Source organism: Nothobranchius furzeri, chromosome 12 (genome assembly GCF_043380555.1).
Source record: "Nothobranchius furzeri strain GRZ-AD chromosome 12, NfurGRZ-RIMD1, whole genome shotgun sequence".
NCBI classification, from domain to species: domain Eukaryota; kingdom Metazoa; phylum Chordata; class Actinopteri; order Cyprinodontiformes; family Nothobranchiidae; genus Nothobranchius; species Nothobranchius furzeri.
In genome coordinates, this window is record NC_091752.1 from 12,548,303 (window position 1) to 12,566,677 (window position 18,375).

Sequence of the window (18,375 nt, forward strand, 5' to 3'; positions counted from 1 at the left end):
AAAATCTTACTAAAATAAACAGTGCCATATTGCAAAACCCAATCATACTTGTTATGTAAATATTAGCTTTGTAGGTATTTTTTACAGATATATATTTGTGTGCAACAAAAACCAAACTTAAATAATTTGTCATTCTTTATTGAAAAACAACAAAATACAGGTATACAGAAAGTGTGGGGAAATGATGATATGAAAGTATTGCTCTTTAAATGTAATACTATTTATCTTTAGAAAGAAAAACTAAAAATGTCCTGTACAGCAACATGACAGAAGAATGGTGGTCTGTCTGTCAGAATGTGCTGAACAGATCTGCTCTATCAAGAGGAGCCTTTTGTGTACGACGTTCCCCTTGAGTAATATTGGTTTGGGTTATGTATCACCACATCAGCATGCTGAACCAATCTGGAATAAAGACTGCTGATAGAGGATAAATAAGTAAATAAGAGAAAAATTAATACAACTAGGAAACCAACAAAAAACAGCAACCAGCAGCTGCACCTGTGAAGAAACATTTCTAAGAATCATCAAGAAAATGTGGGATGAACAACTATAAATATGTAAACCATGAACCACAAACATCATGAACAACAAACATCAACAAACGTGTTCGTGCGTGTGCTGGGATGTGAAGTGTTAGACCTCCAAGGATCAGGTGCACTCTGGAATGGCCCCAAGCACCAGAAAACCTTGCTACAGAGAACTCAGCAAGGCCACATCCAGAACCGGGCTGACACAGGTCATGGGCCACAGGACACAGGAATCACACAGCATTTCCACCTGAAACAGAATCATTAAAATTTGAATCAAATACAACAGTTGTTCAGTATGACATCAAATGGATTTTTAAAGAAGGCAATTGGACTTCTTTGGTTTCATGACCATAGGAGGGTTGATCTTAAGCCTGATTCATGCTTCTCCTGCGTCAGTGCGGAGACACACAACTCCATTATCCGTCCTTGCGTAGGGCCCCAGCAGGCACGCAAGTACGCATGGAGTCGAGCCCACTTTTTTAAACATCCGTTTAACGAGACGGACAGCGCAAGCTTGTGATTGGTCAGGATGCCGCTGTCGTCTACACCGCCGCCATTGCGCACTCAAAAACAAAGCCGAGGATAACTAGCGGCAGACACGGAGAAACTTGAAGAACACCTTGCAAAAAAACTCTAAAAACATGAACGTGTTTATTCCCTGTGACTGGAGGAGTGAAAAGGTGCACAGCAAGCGTTTTATTTGTGGACGGAAATGACAGGAATAGTGGGTTTAGAGGTGGCGAGCCCACGAAGAGGTGGAGGACATTTAGACAAATTTGTCTGTTTAAAAAGTCTCTTATGTACAAAAAACACAATATAAACACACTATTTTGGACCGATACATGACAGGATACCACAGAACAGCTCTCCGCCCTCTGCTGTCCTGGCCAGGAATTGCTTTGCAACACTCCCCAGGAGACGGAGAAGTATGAGAGCTAAACGTCTCTGTCCGTGCGTGTGTGTCTCTCCCTGTTGGAGCTGACAGAGAAGCATGAATCAGGCTTTATTGTAGCTGTCGATTGTTGCTTGATAAGCAGAAACTGTCACCTTCAAAACACCTCCTCTGCACAGGTGTTTCTTTGTAAGTAGGAACAGGAATAAAGTTATAGAGGTCAGCAGGTAAAAGATCAGCTAAAATTAATTTCACCATTAGAACAAAGGATGTTTTGTAGGCGTGAGATCACCAAACATGATAGGGTCTTTTAAATCTTACTTTCAGATAAGCTGATGACGTTCTGCAGCTGAAACTGGGGGTGAACTGGCAGGAACTCAACCGCAGAGAGAAAATGAATACCTGCTAGGAACAAAATAGAACAAAAAACCCCCCAAAAAAAACCATACTGCTGGGATTCAACAATACAGCTTATCTGTGCAATAACATATCAAAATGATTTTAGTTTTAAGATAGTTTCTGTTTTTCTTCAATGTAACATCAACTTATCAAGAAATTTGTCATCAAATATATTACAGAAAACTGAGAAGGTTGCATATGCATTTTGCATGTTGTAACTTTTACTCTGAACTTTATCAAGTGTTCACTTACATAAATGTTAGAATATCACCTTAGGTCCCATTCATGCAGACTCTAAGGGATAGATAGTAACATATATGTAACAGTAAATGAAACAGTGCCTGACTGTTTAAAACTCCATTTACAACTTAGTGTAGCATCCTGTATGTTGGTGTCAAACTTCAAGGATAAAGAGCTTCGTCAGTGTATACTTAGGCCCCGTTCATGCAGGCTCTAAGTAACATTTAAAAGGATGTCCAATAAAAGGAAGGCTCTTCATGTGTTATGTTCTGTCTGCAAATATCAGAAAAATGTTCATGGTCACAACTTCTGACAAGCACATAACAAAATGTACAGACAGACTACAAGATATGACGAGGACAGCTTTTCTCTAATCTCCATAAAAATGGATTAACTTTGTGAGCTTCTTGCGGACAGTTTTGCCTTCTTTTATCCGGTCCGTCTCCTGCCGTGCTATATGATTTAATCTAATTTTGCAGTACCACGCTGAAGCCATCTTTACAAGAACATGGATGTGATTACTTTCCGCACACGTCAAACTTGTGGCTGTGCAGCTGCGGGAAGAGATTTTTCTCTGAACAGTCAGTGACAACCTGGGCAACAATGTTTGCTGTAGTTCCTCTTCCACGTGGAGCCTTTCCTTCACTGGCTTTAAGAATCCGCTGGAAGCATCTTTCTGTTGCATGGCAAACTGCAGTGATGCCTTGTGATGGTTTCTGTAATCCACCTCTGTCCTTCAAAGCCAAGAGTGGATGCACCGATTCATTCGATGTCAATGCCTGTGAGCAAGGCCTACATGTAACATTCTGCTTCAACTTTTTGACAATGAAACCAGTGATGTAAGAAATTGCTGCTTCCTTGTACTCAGACAGGTTGTTGACATCAGGAAGATCACTGATGGAGTCATCGTCAAGTACAAGTGCCTCTACAGGCACCACATCCAACCTGCGTGCAATGTTCACAGTTGCTGTGTAGAGTCAAGGAAGGCTGTGTTGTCACGAAGAAGACAGTTACCTGTGCCCTTTTTAACCTGGTGCCTTACAAGAAGACGCTTGTATGCCCCTCTGAACTGCCTTACATTGGGGTTGTTGTTGTGACCACCAGGTGCTCTGATTGCAGAGAAGAACAGCTCCAAGTGGTCCTGACTGAGTTTGTAAGTCAGAAGATATCGACAAAGAGCAGCTGGTCTTCATAGATGCAGATCACACTTCTAAAGCAGACAATGAAACCATAGATGAGTGTCATTTTCTGTGTGGAATGCAAATGTACCGCTCTGTTGTCTTTCCCTATGATTTTGAGCCCTCTGAGGAGAGACTCTGTTTCTTTCTAAAGCCCCATTCCCACCTGTACCGGGTCGGCCCGGGCCGGGTAGCGTAGGTTGTTTACATATCTGGGTGGCCTGGAATTTTCCCGGGCCAACCAAGGCTCATTCTCGGCCCTCTTCCCGAGGGGTACTGCTTCAGGCCGACCAGGGCCAACACGCCCACTGCTGACAGCAAATTCACACCTTCCATTAGAGCAAGCCTCTGATTGGTGGGTAGAATCAGCCCATTCACACCTTCCATTAGAGCAAGCCTCTGATTGGTGGGTAGAATCAGCCCACATGGGCTTAAGGCAAGGATGTGTGGAATCAACCGGGCCAGGCTGGGGCCGACTGGGGCTACCCGGCCCGGGCCGACCCGGTACAGGTGGGAATGGGGCTAAAGTGACCATGGCATGTTCTTTAGTTGTTGGTGTGATGGGTGCTTTGTGTCCTTTTCCAAGTGGATTGAGGCTATTTAGGACATCAAAAGCAGCATCTACTGTGCGCAGGAAATCAACTGTGGCTGCACATCCACGGAACTGTGGATACCTCAGTTGTTGCTCGCAGTACTCAAGAGCAGCAGCCACGCTGCTGCTAAAGATTTGGGCCGCAAGGTGAACCTTCATTTTTTGATGTTGCCACTGAATGTGAGCCATTTTGAGTTTGTTGCCAAGACGCAAGCCTTCCCTCTCCTGAAGCTTCTGCAACTCCTCAATGTACTGCCAACGTATCAGCTGGCCATATTCCCTAACAATAACTTTAACAGTTGAAAAGACATTGCGAAGAAGCTTGAGCAGTGTATCTATGGTCAGGTCAGGCTTGGGGAGAAATTATGACACGTCTTTAAATAAAGTAAAAATTTCTAGTGCAGAGTGGAGCCAACCCCATAGAAGCACTGATTTGATCTCATTTCAGAGAAAAATAGAACAGGTTAGATGCACCTAATAAATAAAATTACTAACAAACTCAGGAATCTGTTGCTTCACTGTTCTGGTGCTGAAAATATCACTAATGCGGATCAAAGGAGATACACAGATGATTGCACCTCCTATTTATTATTTGGAAACTACATTTACTGCAGCTGGCAGAGGCAGAGATTGTTTCTATTGTAGCGTTATGGATTTATGCTCTTTTATTGAAGAGAAACCATGCTACGTATTAATTCGGAATATTAATTTTAATAAATCAATAACCAAATGTTATATTGTTCAGAAGACTCAAAGGTTGTTTTCATCCATAAACTGCCGATAATATCTGAGTGTCTGTGTTTCAGTTCAATGAGGAAACCAGTTTGACGTTTAAAAGTTTTAATTCTTCAAATTAAACTAATGATTTTGAAATTGACAAACAGGAAATACAATCAACATTGATAACTTTGTGGGACAATCTTTTTAACAGTTGATATGCTGTTAATGCTCAAATAGACCTTCTGTAGGTGAATGAAGATTGAGAGTGATATGATGTGATTATGGATGCGTGTGGGTGCCAAGTGTAGTGAGAATTGAACATGAGATGAGATGAATGCATGTGTGCATCTGATGTTGCTTCAGGAAGAAACAGGTGTCTGAGTGAAGTGATGGTTTGAATAAACTTAGGTTTAGTGGAAAAGATGCATCAAAACGCTATCTGTCGTGTTTTGCCTCACCGAAAATCGGACCCTCTGTTGGACCCGGGACGTCACCTTAGGATGTTTCATCCAGGTCACCTTGGCTGGCAAAGAAGACAAAGATGCGCTGCGACCCGGTCCAGAGTTGCCCCTCGGTACACGTTGATGGTAAAGCGTTTTGTCGACGCGCTTTCTTAAGTTAATTCACTCAGAAATCAAAAGACTCGGTAATGAGTCTGCGTTAGAAGTTGCGGTTCAGCTATTCTGCCTGGCGTGGCAGAAACAGCGTGAGAGAAGGGGGGAAGAACGAGCCAACAGGCTCTGCCCCCCCTTTGGTTTTCAGGTCTGTTCTCTCTCGTTGTCCAACACGAACTGTTCACAAAAGACTGAAACTTACCAAAAACTCTCTCTTCTCAAAGCAAAAACATGTGCGTCATCAAATGTGTCTGGATTTTACTGTGGGAAGGTGTGTGTGAATGTTTGTGTGCTTGAGTGTGAAGGTCAGTACCAAACATTCAACATTATCTACTTAAGTGTGGATTCATTAATCCATTATAATTACCCCAAAGCATAAGAACCATTCATTTGATTAAACACATTTATAATGAGCAAAATGATAATGGTTACTTTAACATTAAAATCAAGAAAAAGAAGTTTAAACTTTATGTTTTGACTTGGTCTGGGTACAACTCATGTAAACACATCTTCTGGTAGACTGCAGGTGGTTGATGTTATGGTTTCCTCCCAGACTCGCTGGCGTTCAGGTCTTAATCTGTGGGTGAAAGTTCTCAGCGACCCAGCTTTGACACAGCTGAGTCCAACACCACCTTTGTGATAGAAAACCCATATTTCCTCACGTTACATACCCCCCCTTTTTGTGACGACATGGTGGTCAAGCACAGGCCACCTGCCGTTACAAACACAATAACGTGATGTACTCGTGAAGGTAGACATCCCAGATGAAGGCAGGAACGATGAAGCGTCTCCACAGGTCTCGTGTAGAAGGGAGTCTATCCTGATCAGATGATTAAGGCCAAAACTGTTGCAATCATTGTAAAGTAATCCACTTAGGAAATCTTGAAAGCTGAGCTATGCCAATAGCAGTTAATTTCATCAGCAATAATGCAAAGGTATTGAAAGGATAAGCAGCTCGTGTGCCACACGGAGCTGGGCAGGTGATGTATTCCTCAGGCGTAGTCCAGGCGAAGTCCAGTGACGACCTCGACCCATCTCGAACCACGACCGAAGCCCCATGCGACAGGAAACCAGTTGAAGGATGGTGAAGACGGCCCCTCTGATGGGATGTAGTCCATACGAGCTCGGAGAAGGAGACAAAGTGAGACAGCCCACACGATAGATAGCATTTGATGCAAAACAAAGAAATCAATCAAAACCTATCTATGGGTGCCTCTGGGAAAATGTGGATGCCTTTTGTGAATTATCTAAAGAAGAAATGTTCTGCACCCTGATCTACGTGTCATGTAAAAACGTGATGCAGAGAAAACACAAATAAAAGAAAGTAAATCCTAACTGATATGTGAAACTCAGCAGGCTACACTAATTAAAGGCATGTATATATAAAAAAAAAATCATGAAAATGAAGGGCAAATTGGCTTGTGGCCCTTTAAGGGAAATAGCAACAAAATAAAATTAAATTTGTAATCAAATATAACCATGCTACACAAAGCACTAAGAAAAGATAGAGATGTAAATCAGTTCTAAAAATGTAACTCAGTAGGTTAGTAACCCCTAAAAATGTGAGTTAGTAACAGGACCCTGGCTGGAGGCAGGTAACCTGAAAAAAAAAACTCAAAGGATATCACAGTTGTTAAAAATTCATCCCACAAACGAGAGAATTTGTAACGGTCCACCAGTCAGTGGAAAAGAATCCGGTCAGAATAGAGTCGGTCAGAATAGAGTTTTGAATCTGGTATTGCGGACCCACAGAGACACGAGTTTGGACGTATCTGTGGGAGCAGGCTCATAAGCGATTTGGTTATCAAACTGTTTGTATCTGGTGTTACGAACCCACAGGGAAACTTGTTTGAATTTACCTGAGGGTTCCGTTTGGAACTGGAGCGAAGCTGATGGTTTAGCCGTTAGATCAGAACCTGATTTTACCTGCTCAAAGTTGTGTTGCAGCTTTACGGAGGCGACTTTGTTGTGATCAGAAATGGTAGTGAACTGGAAATGCGAAACCGATGCTCGCAAAGCGGGAGGAGGCTCCCCACCCCCCTTTTGTTTCTCAAACGTATGCCGTGTCTGTGAGACAGGAGAAGCATAACAAAGAACAGTTCTTAAGCTCTTAAAAGCTCTATTACCAAGAAGATGCACAGTGTCACCTGAATCGTGCTGAAAGAGTAGGTGTTCAGATGTCCAAAGACCTGGAGGTGTTGGACTTGGAGGTTCTGAAAAGGAGTGATCCAAGGATGGTTGTGTCACGGGTGTCAAAGCAAACCTAGCCATGTTTAGAATCAGATACAGACATGTCGCTAGCTTTAGGAACATGGTCTGTCCTGAAAACTGAAACCAAGAATACTTTATACCCAAGAATGATGGAGGTTCCCACACAGAATCAGATAAACCCGGTTTAACCAGAGTATTTACAGACTGACTAGAACTCCGCCCCGTAGAAGGTGCAGCACCTAACTCCGGGTCGGAGGTCAATGTTGTCAGCTGAATTGGAGGAAGGTCAGTGTCGAGTTCTGCAATGACCCGTCCGCTCGGAGGAGGCGTTCCCCCGAACCGGTTGAAGTCCGCAACGGAAAACTCAGAGCCACTCAGCACCCCTCCTTTGTCAGGAGGGGCCCCGAGCAGAGCATCACTGCACGCACCTACACCTCCCGGGCCGGGTTGCCTTCCCGAGCCCGTGAGAGAGGTGTGCGCAGCAACCACCGAGCCACCTTTAATATCGCCACTGACCACAGGACTGCTGGAAACCGCAGGGTTTTCTGCGTCGTCGTGGTCACCTGTAAGAGAAATCACAGGAAAGAGAGCACAGAGGCCCGAGACTAAGTCACACCCCTGTGAAAGGAGAAAAGAATTGGCCACCGTATTAGCAGAGGTCACAAACTGAAAAGTGACAAGGTCATTCACATAAAGGTCAAGATGTCCGGGCACAAACCCCCCAAATGGCCTGGTAGCTCCGTCCGGAGACCACAAGCGTTTCACGGCGGCTGACGTTTCCATCACGCCCCGATAAAGAAGCTGGTTTGTGCATGAAGCGGACTGACGAGTAAAACGGACCTCTGACTGAAGCGGTGGATCACAGCCTGAAGATTGCACACCCATGCTGGAGAGATGTTCAGCCTTTAACATGGATGACAGAGGAGAAGCATTAGGAACCAAAGGGTTAAGCACAACCTGTTTGTCAGAGAGGTTAACCATAGGCTCAAGAGATTTATTCAGCTTAAAAGCAGCAGAGAAAGTGTTGTTTATTTCAAACCTTGATGTTGATGGTGGGTTTTTGACCCCCTGGAAGAAACAAAGGTAAAGAAAAAGCGTTATGACTGTAAACAGCATGCTGCTCGAATTCACGACATGAAGTGCAGACCAGAACCACCTCCGACCCAGTGCAGCTGGCACCGAACCGCAGCCACTAGTCCCCACTGTTCCCGACCGGCGGCACCCGCCTAAAACGGGCCCGTTCGGGCGGGCGGAGGGACCAGCGATGCTCGGCCGGTGAACAGTCTCCTGCGTCTTGGCATGTTCTGGAAGCAGAACGTCAGAGAACCTTACATCAGGTGTAACAGTGCAAGAAAGATTTTGTCGTGTCTCGTCCATCTCCCATTAAGTTCAGAGCAACTCGCGTTTTTACCTTCTGAGCCGACGTAAAACTCCGGGCAGATTCCTTAATATGTCTCACTGACCGTAGCCTACTTAACTTAATGACACAGGGTAAAATAAGGAATTGTTGAGAGAGAAATGAATACACACACCTTCACAAGATGGAAGAAAAAGGCATGGAACCGAGCAACGGAGGCTGTGAAAGCCGACCCGTTCACCGGTCCAAAATAAAAAATAATAAAAAAAAAATAACAAACCCTACGCTGCCGTGTTGGTATCAGACGGACAAACGTAGCAAAATGTAGATTCTACACACCGTAGCGATTTACAAGAATCACCGCCAATGCGGGTTTTGTGAGGACACAGACTGACTGTGCCAGAAATGATGACAATTTAACGGGACGCGTGCCCTATTTGTCTAACTGTGGCGCTAGCTTAGCTCTCCGGCTAGTTCTAGCGTTCTTTGTCTGTAGCGACCAGACTTAAACTTTCCCGATTAACAAGTAGGCATCTCGCTCCACTTTTAATACGGACTTTAAAAAAAACGTACGCAATCTGAATGCAGTAACGCGTAACGGCTGTGCCTCGCTTTACGACGTTTACCGAGCAGTCAAGCTCCGGCAGGTGTCACCGAGCATTCCGTTTAAAAAGCGCACGCAATCTGAATGCAGTAACGCGTGACGGCCATAACCCGGCTTACGACGTTTACCGTGCAATCAAGCAACAGTAGGTGCCTACGGGCATTCCGTTTAGATTCGGCTTCTATAAGTCGCTCATGCAATGGAGATATTTTCCACAATAGCTCGCCCACAGTGTCAACACACTGAGACGAAAGGTGTCCGAGAACTTAGTCTCGGTTCTGAGGTCGGAGAATTTAGTGAGCGGAACAATTTCCGGTTAAGTTCAAAATAAGACATCAAAGTGAAACACAGAGAAAAGCGTTGTTTGTAGCTTTTAGATGTAAGAAATCAGACATATCGCAGATATAGAAGACTGGATACGCTCGCCATTAAATGTAGCGTTATGGATTTATGCTCTTTTATTGAAGAGAAACCATGCTACGTATTAATTCGGAATATTAATTTTAATAAATCAATAACCAAATGTTATATTGTTCAGAAGACTCAAAGGTTGTTTTCATCCATAAACTGCCGATAATATCTGAGTGTCTGTGTTTCAGTTCAATGAGGAAACCAGTTTGACGTTTAAAAGTTTTAATTCTTCAAATTAAACTAATGATTTTGAAATTGACAAACAGGAAATACAATCAACATTGATAACTTTGTGGGACAATCTTTTTAACAGTTGATATGCTGTTAATGCTCAAATAGACCTTCTGTAGGTGAATGAAGATTGAGAGTGATATGATGTGATTATGGATGCGTGTGGGTGCCAAGTGTAGTGAGAATTGAACATGAGATGAGATGAATGCATGTGTGCATCTGATGTTGCTTCAGGAAGAAACAGGTGTCTGAGTGAAGTGATGGTTTGAATAAACTTAGGTTTAGTGGAAAAGATGCATCAAAACGCTATCTGTCGTGTTTTGCCTCACCGAAAATCGGACCCTCTGTTGGACCCGGGACGTCACCTTAGGATGTTTCATCCAGGTCACCTTGGCTGGCAAAGAAGACAAAGATGCGCTGCGACCCGGTCCAGAGTTGCCCCTCGGTACACGTTGATGGTAAAGCGTTTTGTCGACGCGCTTTCTTAAGTTAATTCACTCAGAAATCAAAAGACTCGGTAATGAGTCTGCGTTAGAAGTTGCGGTTCAGCTATTCTGCCTGGCGTGGCAGAAACAGCGTGAGAGAAGGGGGGAAGAACGAGCCAACAGGCTCTGCCCCCCCTTTGGTTTTCAGGTCTGTTCTCTCTCGTTGTCCAACACGAACTGTTCACAAAAGACTGAAACTTACCAAAAACTCTCTCTTCTCAAAGCAAAAACATGTGCGTCATCAAATGTGTCTGGATTTTACTGTGGGAAGGTGTGTGTGAATGTTTGTGTGCTTGAGTGTGAAGGTCAGTACCAAACATTCAACATTATCTACTTAAGTGTGGATTCATTAATCCATTATAATTACCCCAAAGCATAAGAACCATTCATTTGATTAAACACATTTATAATGAGCAAAATGATAATGGTTACTTTAACATTAAAATCAAGAAAAAGAAGTTTAAACTTTATGTTTTGACTTGGTCTGGGTACAACTCATGTAAACACATCTTCTGGTAGACTGCAGGTGGTTGATGTTATGGTTTCCTCCCAGACTCGCTGGCGTTCAGGTCTTAATCTGTGGGTGAAAGTTCTCAGCGACCCAGCTTTGACACAGCTGAGTCCAACACCACCTTTGTGATAGAAAACCCATATTTCCTCACGTTACATAATTGATACACGGAGTTTACAGAATCATTTTAAATTGTAATAGGGGAAGACTGCAGGAGGGAGCGGTAAAATACAGGGGTCCCCAGCAAAAACAAGAAACTTTACAAGTCTGATGAAACTTGCTGGGCCTTCAGCAGGCCCGTTGGCAGCTCCAACGACCCAGTGGCTGTGCTGGGTCAATGTTATCGAGCTCAGTCCGGCTCGGCCTTGAACGAGCCGAGGCGACGTCGTGCTCTGCTTAAGAAGCGGTGTTATTTTCCCGCTTCAGAAGAAGCGTCCAACGTGTTTTTACGCTTTCTCCAAGACATGTCACGTCGCTAAGTTGTTGGCGCCGCGCGCTAACACGTCAATAGTGCAGCATAGCCTGCTGGAGGTTTTAAGGGTTCAGATGAAACACCCGACCTCTCAGGCTGCTCACACATCGATCTTAAGTTGTCGCTGTTGCGCTCACATCGTAATACAGTATTAGATGCGGTTAAAGTCAGACATGAGAAACTAAATTTTACATGAATAAGTGATGCTATGCCTGGTGGGGGGAGGAAAACCTGGCCTAATAAGCACTGGAGGAAACCCTGTCAAGATCATCAACACTCGTTTATCTTAATGCTACTGAAACATGTAAACCAAAAAGCATTATATCCACTGCTACCTTTCTAATTTTAAACTCAGTAACTTATGCTGTAACTTTACCTTGCCCTGCCTGCTCATCCTTGCTGCCCACTGGCTGTGATCACAAGCGACAACATAGTAGTTCCCGCTGCTTCTTCGGGAAACAGCGCCAACAAAAACAAAAAAACGTGGGATCTTGTCGGCGTGGCGGTGGGATTTAAGGGAAACCCTGTATGCCCTATAGACTTATGGAGACTAACACCAAGCACTATCAAACAACTCACCGAGCTGCAGTATTTCTCCGGTCAGATCTGTCTCCGAGTTCGAGAGCTCCACGAGCGGTCAGCCCGCGCAGCAGCTAGGCGCCACATCGGTCAGACATGCACCGGCCTGACCGCTGGGGAGAACCGGATGGAAGAATGGAACACAGAAGTGTCCCTCCAAGCGCTCCGTCATATTTCAATGATTTCAACCCATTTTTATATTAAATGCACTGGGTTTTACCCATCGACATATGCCCTATTAATTATTTTACCGTATTTTACATCTAAATTTCATGGTTAAACAGTACATGCTACATGTTAAAATGATAGTTAGCTAGCTACTTCGATAAACTCAGCTAGTTTAAAGGCGGCAGTGACATTAAATACAAAAATATATTTTAACTTACCAAAAAAAATGAAGTGGAGACCCCTTGGACGGTCTATTAGTGGAATTAATAACACAGCAAGTCATTTTGTCCAACAATTACACCAATAATATCCAAAACAGAATTCACAAGCACAGAGACTCAAAATCACGAAACAGTTTCCAGGAGAGACAGAGGCTGTACTGAGGCCTTTCCACGGAGCTAGCTCTGTTGTCACGTGGGTCTGAGGCGGCGGTCACGTGTGTCGGATGCTCATTAATTATACAGAATTTTAGGCTTTCAATACACTTAAACAGAAGAGTGAGAAAAAAATTCACCCCCCTCAGAGTTGTCATGAGTGTAAACTAGATAATTTAGACAAAAAACATGTTTTGGTACCAGGCTGTAAACATGTTTATTTCTGCTGTAAAAATGGCATTTTTAACATGGGAGTCAATGAGGATTTGCTCGCTTCTGGTACCAGCCCCCAGCGGATGAGGGTGGAACTGCAATTTTTCTTATTTCCAGGTTGGGACCAATTTTAGAGCCGCATTGTGGGGGCTTGGGGGGCACACTACCATCACTTCTGCAGCAGTGCGTGCATCGGGAGGATTTCTCCCCACCTCTTTCACCAGAGGACGGAGGTGGTGAAAGCCAGATGATGCCTCCACATGTCTTCAACACTAACAGGCACTAATTTCTAGAGTTTATCAGAATTTAAAAGGTAACTCTGTGGTAACGGTTTCAGTCCTACAATGATTTTGTTTTTTATTCCTAGACTTTAAATGAAGGATCAGAGTAAGTGCAGCCGACAGACACAGATGAACAACACAAAAGGAAATCTTGTTCCCTCTCCTGGACGCAGGTCACCAGGGCCCTCCTCTGGAGCCAGACCTAGAGTTGTGGCACGTTGGCGAGTGCCTGGTGGCCGAGCTTTTACCCATGGAGCCCGGCCGGGTTCAGCCCAAAGAGGACACCCCTTTCCATGAGCACTCGTGGGAGGGGCAAAAGTGGTTGGGTGCATTGTGTGTCGGGTGGCAGCCAAATACAGGGACCATGGTGGTCTGATCCTCAGCAACAAAAGCTAGCTCTCGGTACGTGGAATGTCACCTCTCTGGTGGAGAAAGAGTTGGAGTTGATGCGTGAGGTTGCGAGGTTCCGACTAGACATAGTTGGACTCGCCTTAATGAATGGCTCTGGCAGCAGAACCAGTTTCCTCGAGACGGGCTGGACACTCTAGCACTCTGGAGTTGCTCCCACTGAGAGGCGCCAAGCAGGGGTGGGCATAGATTTTGCCCATTACCCTGGTGAACGAGAGGGTAGTCTCCCTCCGCCTATGTGTGGTACGTGTGTCCTGACTGTTATCTGTGCTCATGCAACAAACTGCAGCTCAGACTACCAACACCTTTTGGAGTCCTTGGAGGAGATGCTAGAGAGCACTCCTTCTGGTGACTCCTTCGTTCTGCTGGGGGGACTTTAACGCTCACGTGGGATACGACAGTGAGACCTGGAGAGGTGTGGTTGGGAGGAAGGCCCCCCTGATCTGAATCTGAGCGGTGTTTTGTTACTGGACTTCTGTTCATGTCATGGATTGTGGCGGCAACCCCCAAACCCGCTGGTGGACACTGGCAGTTAGGGATGCCATCAAGCTGAAGAAAGAGTCCGATCGGGTCTTTTTGGCCTGTGGGACTCCAGAGGCAGCTGATGGGTACTGGCAAGTGGAATGCGGTTCAGTTGTTCATGGAAGAAATAACCCAGGAGTGGGAGGAGTTCAGTGAGACCATGGAGCGAGACTTCTGCATGGAGATTCTGGTCCACCATCTGGCATCTCAGGAGGGTAAAGCTGTGTGCTACCAACACACTGTGATGGAAGTGACTGTGTGCTGCTGACCAATACTCGGGATGTTGTGGATCAGTGGACGGGGTACTTCGAAGACCTCCTCAATCCCACCGGTGAAGAAGCAGAGTCTGGGGACTTTGGATTGGCCTCTCTTATTTTTGGGGCCGAGGTCACTGAGGTGGTCCAAAAAACTCCTCGTTGGCAAGGCTCTGGGAGTGGATCAGATCCGTCCGGAATTCCTTAAGGCTCTGGATGTTGAAGGGCTGTGTTGATTGATGTGACTCTTCAATATCTCATCAGAGGCAGTTCCCACTGGACTGGCAGACTAGGGTGGTGGTGCCCCATTTAACCCCCAGAGACCCATGGTTGTAATATTACAACATCAGATTTAAGTCTACAAAAATAAACCTTCCCCATTTTTTTCTTTTTAAAACCACATTTACATTGCTAATAGGTCCTATAGAGCTCCGGGAGTTGACGTCACTTCTCCCGGCATGCAAAAGTTCAAATCGAAACGGCGCCATATTGGCAGGTAGAAGCCAGCAGCTGGACTTTTTGTTATTGTCAGAAAACTCAATCAGACAGGAAATATGGTAGATTCCTGTTGTGCCCCAGGATGCAGAACAGACACGGACAACATAAGGAATGAGCCATCTACAGGATTCCCCAAGATCCGGAGCGCCGCAAACGTTGGATCGTTGTAATAAAACGCGCTAGTGACCAGGCTGAAATGAAGCTGTGGGATCCCGAGAATAAAGGTTTGCGCTTATGCAGCGGGCGCTTCATATCAGGTACTTAAACCAACGTTTCCTCAACTGTGTATGGTATTTATTTTAAATGCTTTTATTACGATTCTTAGTGGGCTTCCTAAACTTATTTTGGCGTGGCTTTTTCTGTCTTATTACTTATAGCAACAAGTAAACATCACGTAAAACTGTGCCTCGTGATTTCTGCGTGCTGCCGTTTACGTGTTTTATGATCACAGCAATTAACCAGCTAAGCTGTATTTAATTTTTAAGCAATGGTTGATCAATTGTCAGATCACACATAAAAAGCACTTTGGATTGCTATTATCTGTCTCACCGAGACAGATCTCAGACAGATCCTGAGACGCTCCTGCCTGACATATTTATTTTATTCACGGAAAAAAAAAATCAAACTATTGATTTCTCTTGGCGTTCAGTTTATACATTCAAACAGCACAGCACTCTATTTAAACTACTTACGTGTAAATCTGTTATTTGTCCATCCATCCATCCATCCATTTTCATCCACTTATCCGGAGTCGGGTTACGGGGGCAGTAGTCGAGAGGCCCAGACTTCCCTCTCCCCAGCCACCTGAGCCAGCTCTTCCAGGTAAATCCCAAGGGGTTCCCCGGCTAGGTCCGGTAAGAAGTCCGCTCCGACAGCTTCTGGCGTTTTTAAAAAGTATCCCAGGGGCACGGTAAGGGTCGTAGATGTTTACTCTGTTTAATTTCTGACTATATAAAACGATTTCTTCGGTTTTAAAGTGTGAAGTAAACTCCGACGAAGTAAAATCCAAGCTGATCCCGTTCACGTTCATGGTTAAGATCCATGTTTGTTTAGCTTCTTTTACCTGCCAATATGGCGTCTACTAACTGAGAGTCACGTGGGGTCCGGAGCTCTATTGTTCAGTTCTGCAACACTATTGGCTGTTAAAATGTGTAAATAGGCCCGTTTATCTGGCCGTGAAGTCAAACAACCTGAGAGCCCGCTTTGGAGAACATTATCTTGTAGTTTTCAACAGGAGAAATCAAGACTCAAGTAAGTAAAAAGCTTTAAGTATTTTTTTCTGTGATAATTGATGTGTGTAGATCATACAGATTTTATGACATCATTGAATATACTGATGATGTGAGATTCTGAGCTTGTTTTGTCCATGTTGTAATTTTGCAACAGTGGGTCTTAGGAGTAGCAAAAGTTGGGTGTGCACCCTGCACTTGAGGGAGTTTACTTTCCACTTGTTTGATGGTGAAAATACTAGGATAAATATTACTATTTAATCAGTTTGTAATGTTTTTGATCAGTTTTTAATGTTGCAACAATTTTGACATATTTTACAAATTTGATGTTGGATCAAAATACAACTTTTTGTTGTACTAATATAATGTGTTGCACTATACTAGTAATTAGGATTGAAAGATTTATGTGGCATAATTTGCAATATACTATAGTGCTGGTTTTCTTTTTCCTGGGTTCTGCTTGGCTGGCCAAATAGCTGCTTTTTGAATGATAAGGTGATAATGTTCTGGGAAGTAGGGGTGTAAGTGCTCATAGCATGACAAAGGGAGCAACTGATACAATTGCTGATCTCTGGAATGTGTGAATCTTTTGTGTTGGCATATCTAAAATTAATTTGCATTGCAATTACCTGGCCTGGAAACTAATCTGCTATTGTAACTTTCAGCATGCCTGAAACCAGGAAAAGCCACATCAGGTACTGTGTCCAGGATGCTATTGAAGCCATCCAGAATGGAGACAGTGACTTGGAAATGTCATTTGAATCAGATTCAAATGATGAAGAGGAGAATGAAGTTATCTGTGAAGTGGACAAGGAAAATAAATTACCCAATGGCCAACTAACATCTGATGTTCACATCATCCCAACAGAAGCAGGGCATTCTGATTCCCGGACCATGTGCCATGACAGGTATCGCTGGCTGAAAAAGAATTTCATCAGTCCCAGTACTGATTTTTCTGGTCAGGATGTCACTAATGGTGTCCAATCCCTCTGCGGACCACTGGAGTACTTTCAGAAGTTTGTGACAGAGGACATGATCAAGGCTCTGGCAGATAACACTAATCAGTACAGTGTTCAGAAGAAAGGACACACCAACACAAAGGAGATAGAGCAGATGATTGGCATGTATCTGAAGATGGGCCTTGTCCAAATGCCTGGCATTCGCATGTACCGGGAAGCAGACACACGATACAGTCCAATCTCAGATGTAATGTCACGAAACAGATTCCAGTCTCTGTTGAAATCATAACATTTTGTGAGCAATCTAACTGTGTCTGAGAAGGAACAAAATGCTGACAAACTCTGGAAACTCAGACCATGGCTTGATGCTTTCGGAGAGAAATGCCTAAAGGTGGTCCCTGAAGAACATAACTGTTGATGAAATGATGATCCCTTTCAGGGGGAAATTCAGCAGCATCAAACAGTACATGTGTGGCAAGCCAAACCCATGGGGCTTCAAATACAAGTTACCACTGAAGTCCTGCCGCTGGTACCTTTATATCTTCTGGCACACCATTATCCTAGCTGTGATCAATGCTTGGCTCCTGTACAAAAGGGACTGCAATGCCTTGCATATTCCAAAGAAACAGGTGCTAAACAAGAGACTTTCAGGCCCAGTTGGCATCATCTCTTCTCTTGATTGGCACAGGTGTATCAGTGCCAAAGCGAGGGCGACCATCTTCAAGCCCAGTGTCATTGAGGGGGAGCACATTGACTTCCCACAACAGGCTGTTCACAGATGAAGGTTCTCCAGCTGCCAAAATGCCCAAGAAGTCAAATGCACACCCTCCAAAGGAAGTTCGCAAGGACATGATCGGATATTTTCCCATCAAAGTCGACAGAGGATGGTGCAGAAACTGTGCTAAAGGCTACACAAACACGCTTTGCAAGAAGTGCAATGTCCGCCTCTGCTTTTCAGAGCAAAAATAACTGCTTTTGGGACTACCACAATTGAATCAAACAAATGAAACCTGCACATTTATGTGTGTTTTCTCCTTCAGAATTTCCACATAGAGCCTGGTTCAAATAGTCCTTTTTTGTAATAAATTGTTCATAAAAAATTTTTTTTCTCTTAAACCATTGATATTGTGTAGATACATACACTTCGGTTGGCCTTTATGCGCAGTAATGTACAAATAAACTTTTAATTGTCACTTACATGTGTTCAGAGTGTGAGTGATTTCAATGAAATTCTGCTACCCTACAGGCCCATTGTTGCAATTTTACAACATGCCCCCCAAAAGTTACTAAAATATCATAATAAAAAAAACACTGATTTGTGCATCACAAGCCTCCTAGAACAACATGTGAAAGGTTGAAAAAGATTTTGCAGTTTTTTTCTATATTTGGGTTTCTGGGGGTTAAAAAGAGGAACCGCAGAGTGTGTTCCAACTACAGGGGGAT

At 44.0% G+C, this 18,375-nt stretch overlaps 2 protein-coding genes across 8 annotated transcripts in view; one reads left to right on the top strand and one right to left on the bottom strand.

Moving 5' to 3' along the window:
* Positions 1-18,375, top strand: part of LOC107374282 (gamma-aminobutyric acid receptor subunit pi) — a 183,019-nt gene that overhangs the window by 128,061 nt on the left and 36,583 nt on the right. The gene's annotated exons all lie outside the window — the stretch shown is intronic.
* On the bottom strand, positions 7,201-8,917 carry LOC139062063 (uncharacterized). The gene is made up of 2 exons (XM_070542267.1): positions 7,313-8,917; positions 7,201-7,232 (listed from the first exon to the last, which is right to left on the bottom strand). Exons 1-2 carry the CDS (start codon positions 8,751-8,753, stop codon positions 7,216-7,218), a joined length of 1,458 nt encoding a protein of 485 aa, XP_070398368.1. The 5' UTR covers positions 8,754-8,917; the 3' UTR covers positions 7,201-7,215.

Coding starts and splice junctions, on each gene's coding strand:
- LOC139062063 (XM_070542267.1), bottom strand. CDS start 8,753: ATGGACGAGACACGACAAAATCTTTCTTGCACTGTTACACCTGATGTA.